The sequence below is a fragment of the Populus euphratica genome, unplaced genomic scaffold (assembly GCF_000495115.2).
Source record: "Populus euphratica unplaced genomic scaffold, PopEup_1.0 scaffold48.1, whole genome shotgun sequence".
In the NCBI taxonomy this organism is placed as follows: Eukaryota; Viridiplantae; Streptophyta; class Magnoliopsida; order Malpighiales; family Salicaceae; genus Populus; species Populus euphratica.
Genome location: NW_011499879.1, coordinates 560,590 through 572,414, shown reverse-complemented (window position 1 = coordinate 572,414; position 11,825 = coordinate 560,590). Strand labels below are relative to the sequence as shown.

Here is an 11,825-nt window from a genome sequence, read left to right as displayed (position 1 = left end):
CGTGACAAAGAGTGTGTGTCGCTATATAATATGTTTACTGTTCAAGAGTGTGTGAGAAATTGTGTTTTAAATTTATTTTTTTAGAAATATATTAAAGCAATATATTTGTTTATTTTTTAAGATTTAATTTTTATTTTTTCTGAGAAATATACTAAAATAACATATTTATTTATTTATTAAAATTAATTGTCATATTAGTATTAAAAATATTAAAAAAATAATTAAAAAAATCAGATTTTAATCCTATAGCATTTTTAACGCCACGAAAAACATGCAAGTAGAAAGAAAGAGGTGAAGATATTAGCTTACAGATATATTTGCTGGTGATGTTTAAATATGGTTGTGTTGATTGACGAGATTTGTTATAAATTAATTTCTAAAAAAACTTACAAATATAATTTTTTAAAATATTTTTTATTTGATCATATTCTAAATTTATTTTTGAAATAAAACTAAGAATTAAAATTATATTAATAAAAACCAATTTAATTATGATTTTTATTGATTTGTTGGAGTTTAAAAGTGAGCAACAATTGTTAAGTTAAACTTATAATAAAAATATTATGGAAGGTCAAAATGATAAACAAGAGCATAAGTAATTTCTCGATCGAGGTGGATATGAAAAACAAGAGCACAAGTGAACCACCGACCTCGATCATCAATTACTATATAAAGAGGTCGAGGTGTCGAGAAGGACGGAGCAAATTCCAAAAGAAGTTCTAACTCGATATTTTACGATATACATTTAGTTCAGAAGAAGCAGTGGAGGAGGCAGGCCTCAAGCTCGGATCTTGCTGTTACTATTTTACAAAATGAAGGGGGGAAGAAACTAGCCAGACCCTGGCCTAAAATGAAAACAAAACAATTGGTGCTACACCATCATACTCCATGCAAAAGAATCTTGATTGAGAAAATAAGCAAAACAACCATGGCTTGGTGATGCTTAAGTAAGAGCTCAAATAGTGAGATTTTCTTGAATGGCTATGAAAGACCCTAGAATGTTACCATCAACGTCTGGGAATTTTTCACTGCCATGGAGAGCCTTGACCTTGCCTGTTCTGTCAACTTCAACTGGATATTTCAGAAGGTGACCCTTCATTTCTGTTACCTCATCAGCTATGTACTGTCTCCAATTCTGTTCACCAAGAGACCTTACACGTCTCACACACTCAATAGTCTCTGGTTGCTCAAAACACTCCTCAACCCCTCCTATGTGCTCTGCCCATAGTGACATTCTATACCCATAGACCTGCACTCGACAGAGAATAACCAAAAAATTGCACTTATTGGAATGATCAAGACTTCAGGAACAAGAGAAAAGTTGAAATCAAAATTGTTTTGGTCTTCAGGCTTCTGTTTATAGAAGAAACATGAATCTCAACTTTCCGAATGAAAACAAATTGAAAAATGTTGTAAAATCAGTATATTGATGTTAATACACGTTGGACTTAAGAACTGGTCCTGAAGTTTGATGAGTTCCGATCAGTTAGTTTACCTGCCCGTGTGAACGAGAGTTTTTCCTTGCAAAGGTATGGTTGGGTTGATATGCTCCCATTGCTATCTCAGTATCTCTGGTGCCATCCAGGGACCGTTGATTGATGTTTGCAGATCCCAGTATTACATATTCATCATCCACTATAATTCCTTTAGAATGAATGTAAATCATCAAGCGTCTGCTCTTCTCACTCCGTGCCTGTTTCACCGATTGAATGTTATTTTGAGAACATGATGTTTCCCAGAGAGAAAGCTCATCAAAATAGTCAACATCTAGTTACGAAAGGACAAACCTGAGGAGTGTTTCCAGGAGTAGAGCTTTGCAAGCCATTCTCTCTATCTAATGCCTCGCGATTGCCAAGGCAGAAGAAATTTAAATAGTCTTGTGGCTCATATGTATTTTCCAGTCCAACCTCCACCAAGGCCTTGTAAATTGTTTCATACATCATTTGCATTGTTTTATGCTGCAACAGATAACAGTAACACTAGTTAAAAAAACGCCGCAATTGTCATATTCACCTCATGTGTTACATCCAGGTGCAATTTTTTTCTGAATAAATATCAAACAATTCCCTGAAGGATTTTCAAAAATGCATCACGTGGAGATGAGAACAAAAGTAGAGTTGACCCGACAACGTAGTTATTTGTTCTATGAGAGATTTCAGGAGGAACTGGTGGTTGATTCAAATTCACATGCAAGCTCATGCTAATTTGGTAACTGATGACTTGCTGCATCTAGTTCTTTCTTCTCAAATAGTAAATCATGCCTACCTGCCAAAAGAGAATCCTCTGTATAGGTGCGCTTGTAGGCACTCCCTCTGGCCACATTGGGATAAGAATATATGCAGAAAACCTCTCATGTGCTCTTATTTTGTCAGCAATTTTCAGGGCAATTTCCATGGGTATTAAGTTGTTTGCTCCTGCAGATGATAAACAAGATTATAACTGTCTTTAGAGATGCAAGTTGGAAGAGAAGATGCTGGGAGAAGTAACAGAATTCCTGGGATGTAACAAACTGCCACTAATATGCAATCCAAAAATTTTACATTCCCGCTTTTGGAACCAAAAGCTGGTACAATTAGCAGAATCTGGTGTCCAAAATTAAATCTTACTCTGTCCATAACCATGAGAATTGTCTATAGATCATCAACTATGCTACAGTTATTTAGTTCATTCTATAACTTCCTAACATGGGCAATCCTACTTGGAGCCTTCCCTCTAGATTGTACTTTAGCACAATTGCTACATTTAGCACAATTGCTATGGACATATCCGTTCTATAAGAAAGAACATGGTATTGTCAGGTGAGGCCCCAAAATATTTATTTATATTATCTCTCTCAACTTAAAGCCCTTTGAGGAGCTCATACCAGTGATATTAATTTTATCAAATGATATTAATTTTATCAAATAAAATGACAGTGGTGAGATTCGAACTCGTGACCACTTAATTAATAAAACTCTGATACTACATCAAAAAAGCTTGAGCTATTAGGTCCAATATATGATTAATATTATAATCTAAAAGCTTTCACAAGGACAATAAATTTTCAGCTATGAGTTTTGTGCTAATCATTTTTAATAAAGCATTAAACTAGCTAGAAATGGGAATCATCTAGAATATTGTTTCTTATCATCAAGAAAAGTCAAGAAATAAGATTCAAAGAAGGGCCAGAGCTCAAAAGTTAACCTTGATAAATGAACAAGAAAAATATAGAAATATCTCCCTTTTACCTCCATCTCAAAGTATAGAATTCCTTACCTAAGTCTTTGTGAGAATCCCAATTATATGAAGACCCTATAAAATACTGGTTCTCAATGTAGATGAAATGTTGGGCAGCACGGATTGCATTGACATATGCGGTGTGTATACTCATGTCTATAATTACATTCTTCCCACATGCCAAGTTCTGTTACAAAATAGAATATACCTGTTAGCAAACTACCTGCACTGAATTGTATGAAAATATAATGCTCATGATTTGTTCATGAGAAGGAGAAACGAAGGGGCTCCAAGTCAAAGTCTTCTCACCATGCTTGTTGCATCTCTCGGGTCATCTGGAAAGCCTTTCACAGAATTGGAATCAATAGAACGGAAAACCTTCAGTTAAAGGAGATTTGGTCAGGGGATAGACACATGGACACGCTCTCATATCTAGTAGATTAGGAATCCAAGATTGGAGACAAAGAAGTAATTGACATTGAGTACCTGAACATTCCAGGCCTCTGGATCATCCTTGGCAAGGGATGGAAGTTCAGCTATCCCCAATATTTCATCAATTCTTTCAAGCTTCAGTAATGAATCATCGAATGACGCCTTCAATTTTTGCATCCCACGGGGTTTTGATGCCTTCAACCAACGCTCTTCAAAATTGGCGAGGATGTCATAGGCTGCTGGACCATCAATTTGACAATGCAAATCATGCCATGGTTGTCTTGGACAACCGGCACCAGCTGGATCCTGATTAGCGACCCCCGAAACATATTACATTGTTAGCATCTCTTTGTGACTGATTTATGAAGCATTTTGCAACTGACAACACAATGATATGCTGGATAAATCATATACGTGTGCATAAGCCTTGCTAGATAATTAAGAGATTCTCATCTCTGGAGCAACTTATATGATATATATCTGATAGCACCCAAGAACATCAACTGTGAGATTACCGTGAAATTAGGGTTACGAAAGTCATCTTTGTGCACTGTCTGCAATGTCCTAAAAAGAGGATGCTGTGGAGTATCATATCTACCCTTGCATAAATCAAGACCTCCAACGAATGCTGTGATCTTTCTTCTAAATTGACCAGCATCATTATCCACTATCACTGTTTTCTGGTGGTGTGTATAGATGGTTTCAGTTTCCTGATAAACAAAAAATAAATAACAAGAGGTTCAGACCATGTGGTATACATATCATGTACCAACGTAATCCACTTGCATGCACATTCATAAATATAAATTGATCTTAGAATCTTCAGTGAAATCAATGCAGGTGAATGGCTATCAAAGCAAAGAAACGCCAGATGCTTATTATAATGCTCTCACACAAGTAGCATTTGAAACATAGAGAAGTAGATAGTGACTATTTATATCCAACCTGCTTTTTGATAAAGCTGTGTCCCTTTCCAGCAGATCGAGGGCAGAGTAGCACTTGCACTGACGAGTGCTTGAAAAAACGGCGAGTCTCCTCATCACTGGTTTGCATGACCCCTTCCTACACACCACAAAACTTGATCAATGCCTAATACAAGAGGAAACAGTCCACCATTTTTAAGCATGAGAGAAATTCGTGAGTATGCATTTGATGCTGGAATGACAGTGGATGAGCGAACTACAAAAGTTTTTTAATCCCAAGAAAAAATTACTGATAGAAAATATTATGCAATTGGACATTTAGGTGATTCTCTGAAAACATCATATCCAGCAGCTATAGACTTCACACATTTGAAGGTAAAGTGAGCAATAAAATTCACTAAAAGCCGTAAGTTTTCTACTTTGAATGTTGCCATATTTAACTGCCTATTTACTATGGAAGCACCAAGAAGCTTTCTTATAGCAATAAACTATATACTATCGCCTGCTTTTTTGGTGTGGGAGGGCATAGATCAAACCAGCAAAAGCATTTTCGTAGCCTTTCCAACAGTAAGCTATTCCTTGAAACTTTTGAACATGGAAGACCTTACAGCGAAGAATAACCATTATCAAACATACCAGAACTGGTATCCAGAAAGATTTAATTGATATGGAAATTAGAGGTATCCAGAAAAATGAAATTAATATGGAAATTTGTTATGCAAAATGAAAAAGGCAGCATCATACATGAAAACGAGTTGATTTTCTTACCGTTTTGAATCCCAATACACTCCTGGAGGTTGGATCATCCCATACGAGAAGCAGCACTCTAACTCCTTCTTGAGACTTGGTCTTGAGAAGATCTCCTAATGTACAATCTCTGCCGTCATTACCATCCCGTACCAATTTAACCTTATAGTAGACAGACCATCCGGTAATGTAAATCAATCGCCGAGCCTGGCTGATAGCATTAAAGATGTCATCCCAGCAACTTCTATGCTCAAACTGAACATGATCATCAAGCTTCAAATCAGGAAGGCAACCATCATGAACATGAGCGTCTTGATAGAGAGTAACTTTACCTCCTCTCCTAATAGGAAAATATGTGCCAGGAACCCCATTATAATCAGGACCTGAACGCACTCCCTGCTGATAAATTGCCATTTTCTCCACAGGAGTAAACTGAATTGATAAACTCAAAGCAGCTCCAGCCTTACAGGGCTTCCCATTAGAACCAAGGACCGGGAAAATTCCCTCAATTTTCATGCCTGAGATTAACTGCTCTACTGGGATCCCAACAGCACCCATAATTTGTGAGCCAACGATATCATCATCTTTGACGGAAAAATGAACCTCTGCAGCATGATGTGCAACAGGAACATCAAAATGCTGCATCCACACCGGGTTCTCATCATTCTTGATCACAAAAGTCCTCCCAATTACAGCACCAGATACCGAAATAGTGACATATGGATCACTGGTGATCTTACTACCTACATGCCCTTCAATCTTATTGCCGAACTTCACAGGGAATTTCGAAAACATATCCCCTAAAGTCTTATGAAAAAGATCCAAGTTAGGAAGGTTTTTAGCCTCCTTAACCCATATTTCTAAGTTACCATGCAGAGGCAAGACTTTCAAAGACCCTTTATTGGTGGGAAATGGCACTTCTTGTTGACCCTGATTATGGTGTGAGCCCCCGAAGGAGAATGTATGATCAATTTGAGCCATAATACAGGACCTGGTATTCTCTTTAGCTGAAAACAGTTGAATTACATGGACCAGAAGGCAATTCCTGGCTGTGTATGGAATGAACAGAAAGAAAGAATCTTGGAATGAATTAGATTGGACAAATACCAAGTTCTTGCTAGTCTCTAGAGGATAAACTATCACTAACAATGAATCTGTGCACCTCTAGATAGGCAAGAAATTGCTGGAAAAGGAAATGAGGGCAAAAGGGCTTTGAGAGGAAACAAAGGAAGAAGGAGAATTCAGCTGAGAGAGGGGGTTTAAAGAGAGCATTATAAAGACGAAAGAAGATGAGAGTTGAACGAGTAAAAGGTGGGATGGCAACTTGTGGAACTTGAAAATGGGAACACAGAATATAGAAATTAAGAAAATTCGTAGAAGGCTGTGTAGAATCCATAGATTTCTTGCATTTGTGACAATAAAAACCACTTCAGAAAAATCAAACTGGATATGAATACTATTATGTAAGAACCTCCTCTGAGACGATGTCGTTGACTCTCGGCCCTGAATGGTTGAGCTGCGTGGAAATGTCATTGCTATCAGTGTATTTTGATTCTAAGAAGTTACGTTGAAAGGCTCTTTTTGGCTTCGCCAGTTATACGTTAACAACATGCTGTCAATGAACAATTGCTGACAACCGTTGCAGTGGCATTCAAATTCTGCAAGAGCGCGTGCTTGGGGGACCTGGGTATGAATTGAGAAACTAGATGACTACAAATTAACCGCCACTCCTTGGAATCTTACTAGTTTTATCCCATTCTTTCTTTGCTCTAACTAATTCATCTTCTATCAATTTATTTATCCCCCCCCCCCCGCCACTCCTTGGAATCTTACTAGTTTTATCCCATTCTTTCTTTGCTCTAACTAATTCATCTTCTATCAATTTATTTATTTTGAAATTAAAGTTATAGAAATCTCCCATCTCAAGCATATATATGACTTAATAAGTGAAAATTCATTGCCATAAAATACATTATAACTATTTGATTTTTTTATATATATATAATTTAACATATTTATTGATTTTTTTTGTATTGTTAAGATGAAAAAAATAATAATCTTTTCACTCTCCTAAACCTATGAATATATGGCTTTCTTACATTGAAAATAAAAAATAAAACTAGAGCCATTATATTATTATGAAAGGTGATAATTCCATTGATAACTAGTATTTGTTACAGAATAACTTATTTATCACATATGACTCACCATAAAAAATAGTGGTTCTAATTGAAGAGGGTGTTTGAGATTGTGTTTGAAAAATATTTTAAAAAAAATTTGAAATTTTTTTATTTTTGCTTTAAATTAATATGTTTTTAAATCATTTTTATGTGCTGATCTCAAAAATAATTTTTAAAAAATAAAAAATATTATTGACATACTTTTCTAAATGAAAAACACTTTAAAAAATAATAATAACCACATTCCTAAACACACTTGAAGTGATAGTTTATACAACTCAACGTGGTAGCTCAAAAACAACAAAACCATTTAGAAATAATGAGTTGTTGGGTTTTGAAAAATAGCTTAAACTAGAAAAAACCAACTCGAGTAAAATAATTAATCAAGGAAAAGTATAGTTATTAATTTAACTCTATAATAAAATAATATAATGTCTATATTTTTTTTAACTATTTTAGAATAAAATAATTATTTTTTTAATTGTTTATGATATCATTCCATTTAGAAATAAAAACAATCTACCTCAACAAATTTCATAACTACTAGTTTGTATACCGATGCTATATTATAAATGATCATAATTTTTTTAAGAATAAAAAAAATATCTAGAAAATTTTCTGACATTATTGTTAAATATAAAAATATAATCATTTTAAAAAATCTTTTTCCAACAAGATATCTTTTTCCTATTAACATATCTCTTATTTATCTTAGAAAAACTTAGATTTTTAATTGAAATTATTGTTTATGAAAAAAAATTATCATCATTATAGAAAAAACATATGTCTATTTTTTATGTGTGATTGAAGGTCTAGAAAAGTATAAATATGATAAAATTATGTTCAAAATATATTTAAAAATTTTAAGAATAAATTATTTAAATTAAATTTTCATGAATAATTTATTAATAGTATTATTATTTTTATATTATATACATAATAATTGAAATTACTTTTATTAAAATTCAATTAAAAATTTATAATAGTATTTAAGAACTATAAAAAAAATAAAAAGTAAGTGAATTTAGTAAATGTGAAAAAAAAAATCAAAGAAAAAGACAGAAAATAGTTGGCGCGCAGCCTTGATTTTTTTTTTATATTTTTATTAGAGGTTCAATCACATATTATTCACCTTTTATTTAAAAAAAAAAATAAAATGATAAATAACATGTTGTATGTGACCATAAAAAGCATGTTTGGCCCCCTGTCATTCCAGCTCGTAACCTTTGGTTTATCCTGTGCACCAATCAAGTGAGCTTCAATATAAATTTATTATTTAGATTTTAAAATATTAAATAAATATTTAATTTGGTTTAGTGTTTATATAAACAACAAAATATTATAAGTAATCCCAATTCTTTTAGAGTGTTCAAGTAATGATAGTTAGATAATCTTGAAAAAGTTTAAAGGTTGGGGACTGATTCATGATTCAATGAATATGTGAGGGCTTATTTGTACTTATCCAAACTTGCCTTTCCTCCTGGCGTTCTTTCATCCCATCAAGGGGACATTTTCTAATTTCGCAACCTCAGACGTCATGGTGTCCACGTGTTATGATGTTAGCTAATAGCTTTAATTTTTTAAGGAAATATATTTTTTTCATTAATTTAAATTAAATTAATTTTATAAAAATTTAGACATATATGGTGATTTAAAATATCCAAACAATTTAGAAATAAGTTTTATGTATTAGATAATTAATTAATTTTTTAATTTTAATTGCTTTTTAATTTTTCTTAGTTTGATGATTGATATTTATAAAATATCTCATTAATAATTTTAAAGACTTTTTAATGTATAAATAAATATTTTTTTAAAAAAATACAATGATATTTTCAAAAACAATTATAAAAATATATATATATATTGCAAAATATTAAGAATTAAAAAATTAGACATTATATCTAAAACATTCATAAAATATTTATATTTTATTAATCTTGTTTTTTTATGAAGAAGAAAAGTTGATATATTATATTATCGTGATAGTATTTAAAAAAAGATAATTATTCCTTATATATTATTAATTTTTATAAAAATATGATAGGATTTTAATTTTTTTTATATATTTAAATATATTAAAAAATTAATATCTTTAACCTCAATATTTTATATTAAAAAAATAAGAGGCTCTCTGTATCTATTAAATTACCACCTCATCTTTCATTAATTTTTTAACCAATAAACTAGCACAAAGATAACATATATATAAATCACGCTGCTCCATCACAATCATATTTCAGACAACAGCATTCACAAAAATCCTTAAAAGTATATAGAATTCAATTTAAAAATGATTATGAGCTAGATCTTAAAGGTACACTGGTTCGATCATGAAAATGATTTTCAGTAACGTTTTTAAGATGTTTACTTGGTCAAAGGTCCAGGGTCTTGGCGCTCTTCCCTGAGCAGCCAGAAAAGAAAGTCCTGGGAAGCCTGTCTCCTCCATTCACAGTTCGGCGTCTAGCGCTTTTTTAATAACTAGGCTCTCCAGTCCAGCTGCCTATAAAAAGAATTATTAAAATATGCACCAACAAGAGCTGGCCAATTTGGACTGCCTCGCCTGCATAGCTTGGAATATTGCTTCATCGTTTTGTTTTTCTCTTACAAGAGGATTAAAAAAAAATAATTATAAATTCTCTTCAAAGACGCCATTAAATACAATTACTTTATTTGATATAGTGTTATCCAGAATATCAAGAATTTCTTTCTTGCAAGTTTCTGCGACAGCTTCTGAGTGACAGAGTCAAAGGGAATCCTCAATTATGCTGTTCTAAGTTTTGTTGAAGGAGTTCTGTTCATTGAATTTTGCCCTTTGAGCAGCCATGCATGAAGTTTGTTCCTTTTCCTTTTCCCACAGCAGCATAGAGTCAATTATTGCAATTTCAAATTTACTTCCTCGGCATATATACTCGCAAAGAAAAATAAACCTTTCAGAGTGATGTAATTATAACTATAACAGTAAAATGTCTGGGAAAATCACCATAGAAATTATTTTTCTTCACCATTTCTTTTTTCAACTGCGTCCTTCTATGTTCAAATTGAGGTTTAATTTGTTATAATTTATCAAGCCTGGGGCAAATTAAAAAACAGAGATCAAAGTTAATTTCAATACCAATCTAAATTTTGATTCACAATACATTTTTATCCTCGTACTTTCCTTGTCAACCTTCACAATCCCAACAATTTTCAAAAATTTAATTTTGCTTTAAAAATTTATTTTTTTATTTTCTTGTCCATGTGTCTGATAAAGAAGATAGAAAATCACTCAATTCCATCAAAGAGAGATAAAGCCATCAATTCTAGACACTAAAAAAATCAATTTTAATATTATTAAATTTCATTTAACAAAAAATATTTGATAATAGTTGTTTTAAACTTTAATATTATCTGAAAAAAGTATCAAAGTTGAGAAAAATTTTTTTTACCGGGTTTGATTTTACATTATTTAAAAACAGTGCTCGTTTCTTTTTATTTAATTTATTTTTTTCAAATTCAGTTTTTTTAAATCTCTTTTTTATTATCATATAATTAGAAAATAAATTAAAAAATAATATTATTTAACTTAACAAAGTTCAGTTACGAGTTTAACTAATTAAGCCAAGAAATGAAGTTCAATATAATATATTATTATCTCAATAATAGTTTTTTAAAATACCTTAAATTAGTTTTCTTTATATATTTTATAGATTTTTGTGTAGTTAATTAGTTATGATTTGCATTTAAAGGGTTATCATTATCTAAAGTATTATAGGTCTAATAAATTAATAAAAATTGATCTAAATGGTTTTAATATGTTGTCATATTAATTTTTTTAGTCCATAATCTTAGATTTTTTTTTTATTTAATTTATTTTAGTAAAAAAGATTGATCCAGCATGCATCCTACAACTAGTGGATTACTATTCAGCAAACCATCATGACAATCTAACTTGAATTGGTCCAACTTTGCTCCCAAAAGAAATATTTATATTTACATGTGACGCTAGATCTCAAGAATCATACGTATCATCAAGAAAAAAGGGCACTTGATCAGCACTTCAGTTTTATCTCATAATCAAATTAATAGAATAAAATATTAATGCAATGTGCTTGGGAGGGCTGCTGCAGAGGAAGTTAATTAAACGACTGTGTTTTGAATTGACAACATGTGGAACATAATCCTTAAATTATTATTTTTTCCTTTTTGATAATGGGAACTTTATACATAAAATAATGGATCGAAATCCTTTTATATTTTTTCTTTATAGATCCCTTACTTTTAGTACGAAGATTATTTTTTCACTTCATTATTTTTTTAAAATTTATTAGTTTATATATTTTTTAAA

General features: G+C 31.8%; 1 protein-coding gene across 1 annotated transcript; it reads right to left on the bottom strand.

The window, feature by feature from the left end:
* Positions 1 to 638: 638 nt before the first annotated feature.
* Positions 639 to 6,880, bottom strand: LOC105128985 (phospholipase D beta 1-like). The gene is made up of 10 exons (XM_011030853.1): positions 5,340 to 6,880; positions 4,594 to 4,710; positions 4,164 to 4,358; positions 3,703 to 3,954; positions 3,526 to 3,594; positions 3,256 to 3,403; positions 2,266 to 2,414; positions 1,788 to 1,958; positions 1,496 to 1,693; positions 639 to 1,249 (listed from the first exon to the last, which is right to left on the bottom strand). Exons 1-10 carry the CDS (start codon positions 6,297 to 6,299, stop codon positions 956 to 958), a joined length of 2,553 nt encoding a protein of 850 aa, XP_011029155.1. The 5' UTR covers positions 6,300 to 6,880; the 3' UTR covers positions 639 to 955.
* Between the last annotated feature and the right edge of the window lie 4,945 nt (positions 6,881 to 11,825).

What these genes read in the sequence shown, in the direction of transcription:
- LOC105128985 (XM_011030853.1), bottom strand. Translation starts at nt 6,299, where the DNA reads ATGGCTCAAATTGATCATACATTCTCCTTCGGGGGCTCACACCATAAT. An exon ending in GTGTATTGGGATTCAAAACG is followed by an intron (nt 4,711 to 5,339) that starts GTAAGAAAATCA and finishes TGTGGTGTGTAG; the next exon opens with GAAGGGGTCATGCAAACCAG. An exon ending in CGAGAGATGCAACAAGCATG is followed by an intron (nt 3,404 to 3,525) that starts GTGAGAAGACTT and finishes ATTTTGTAACAG; the next exon opens with AACTTGGCATGTGGGAAGAA.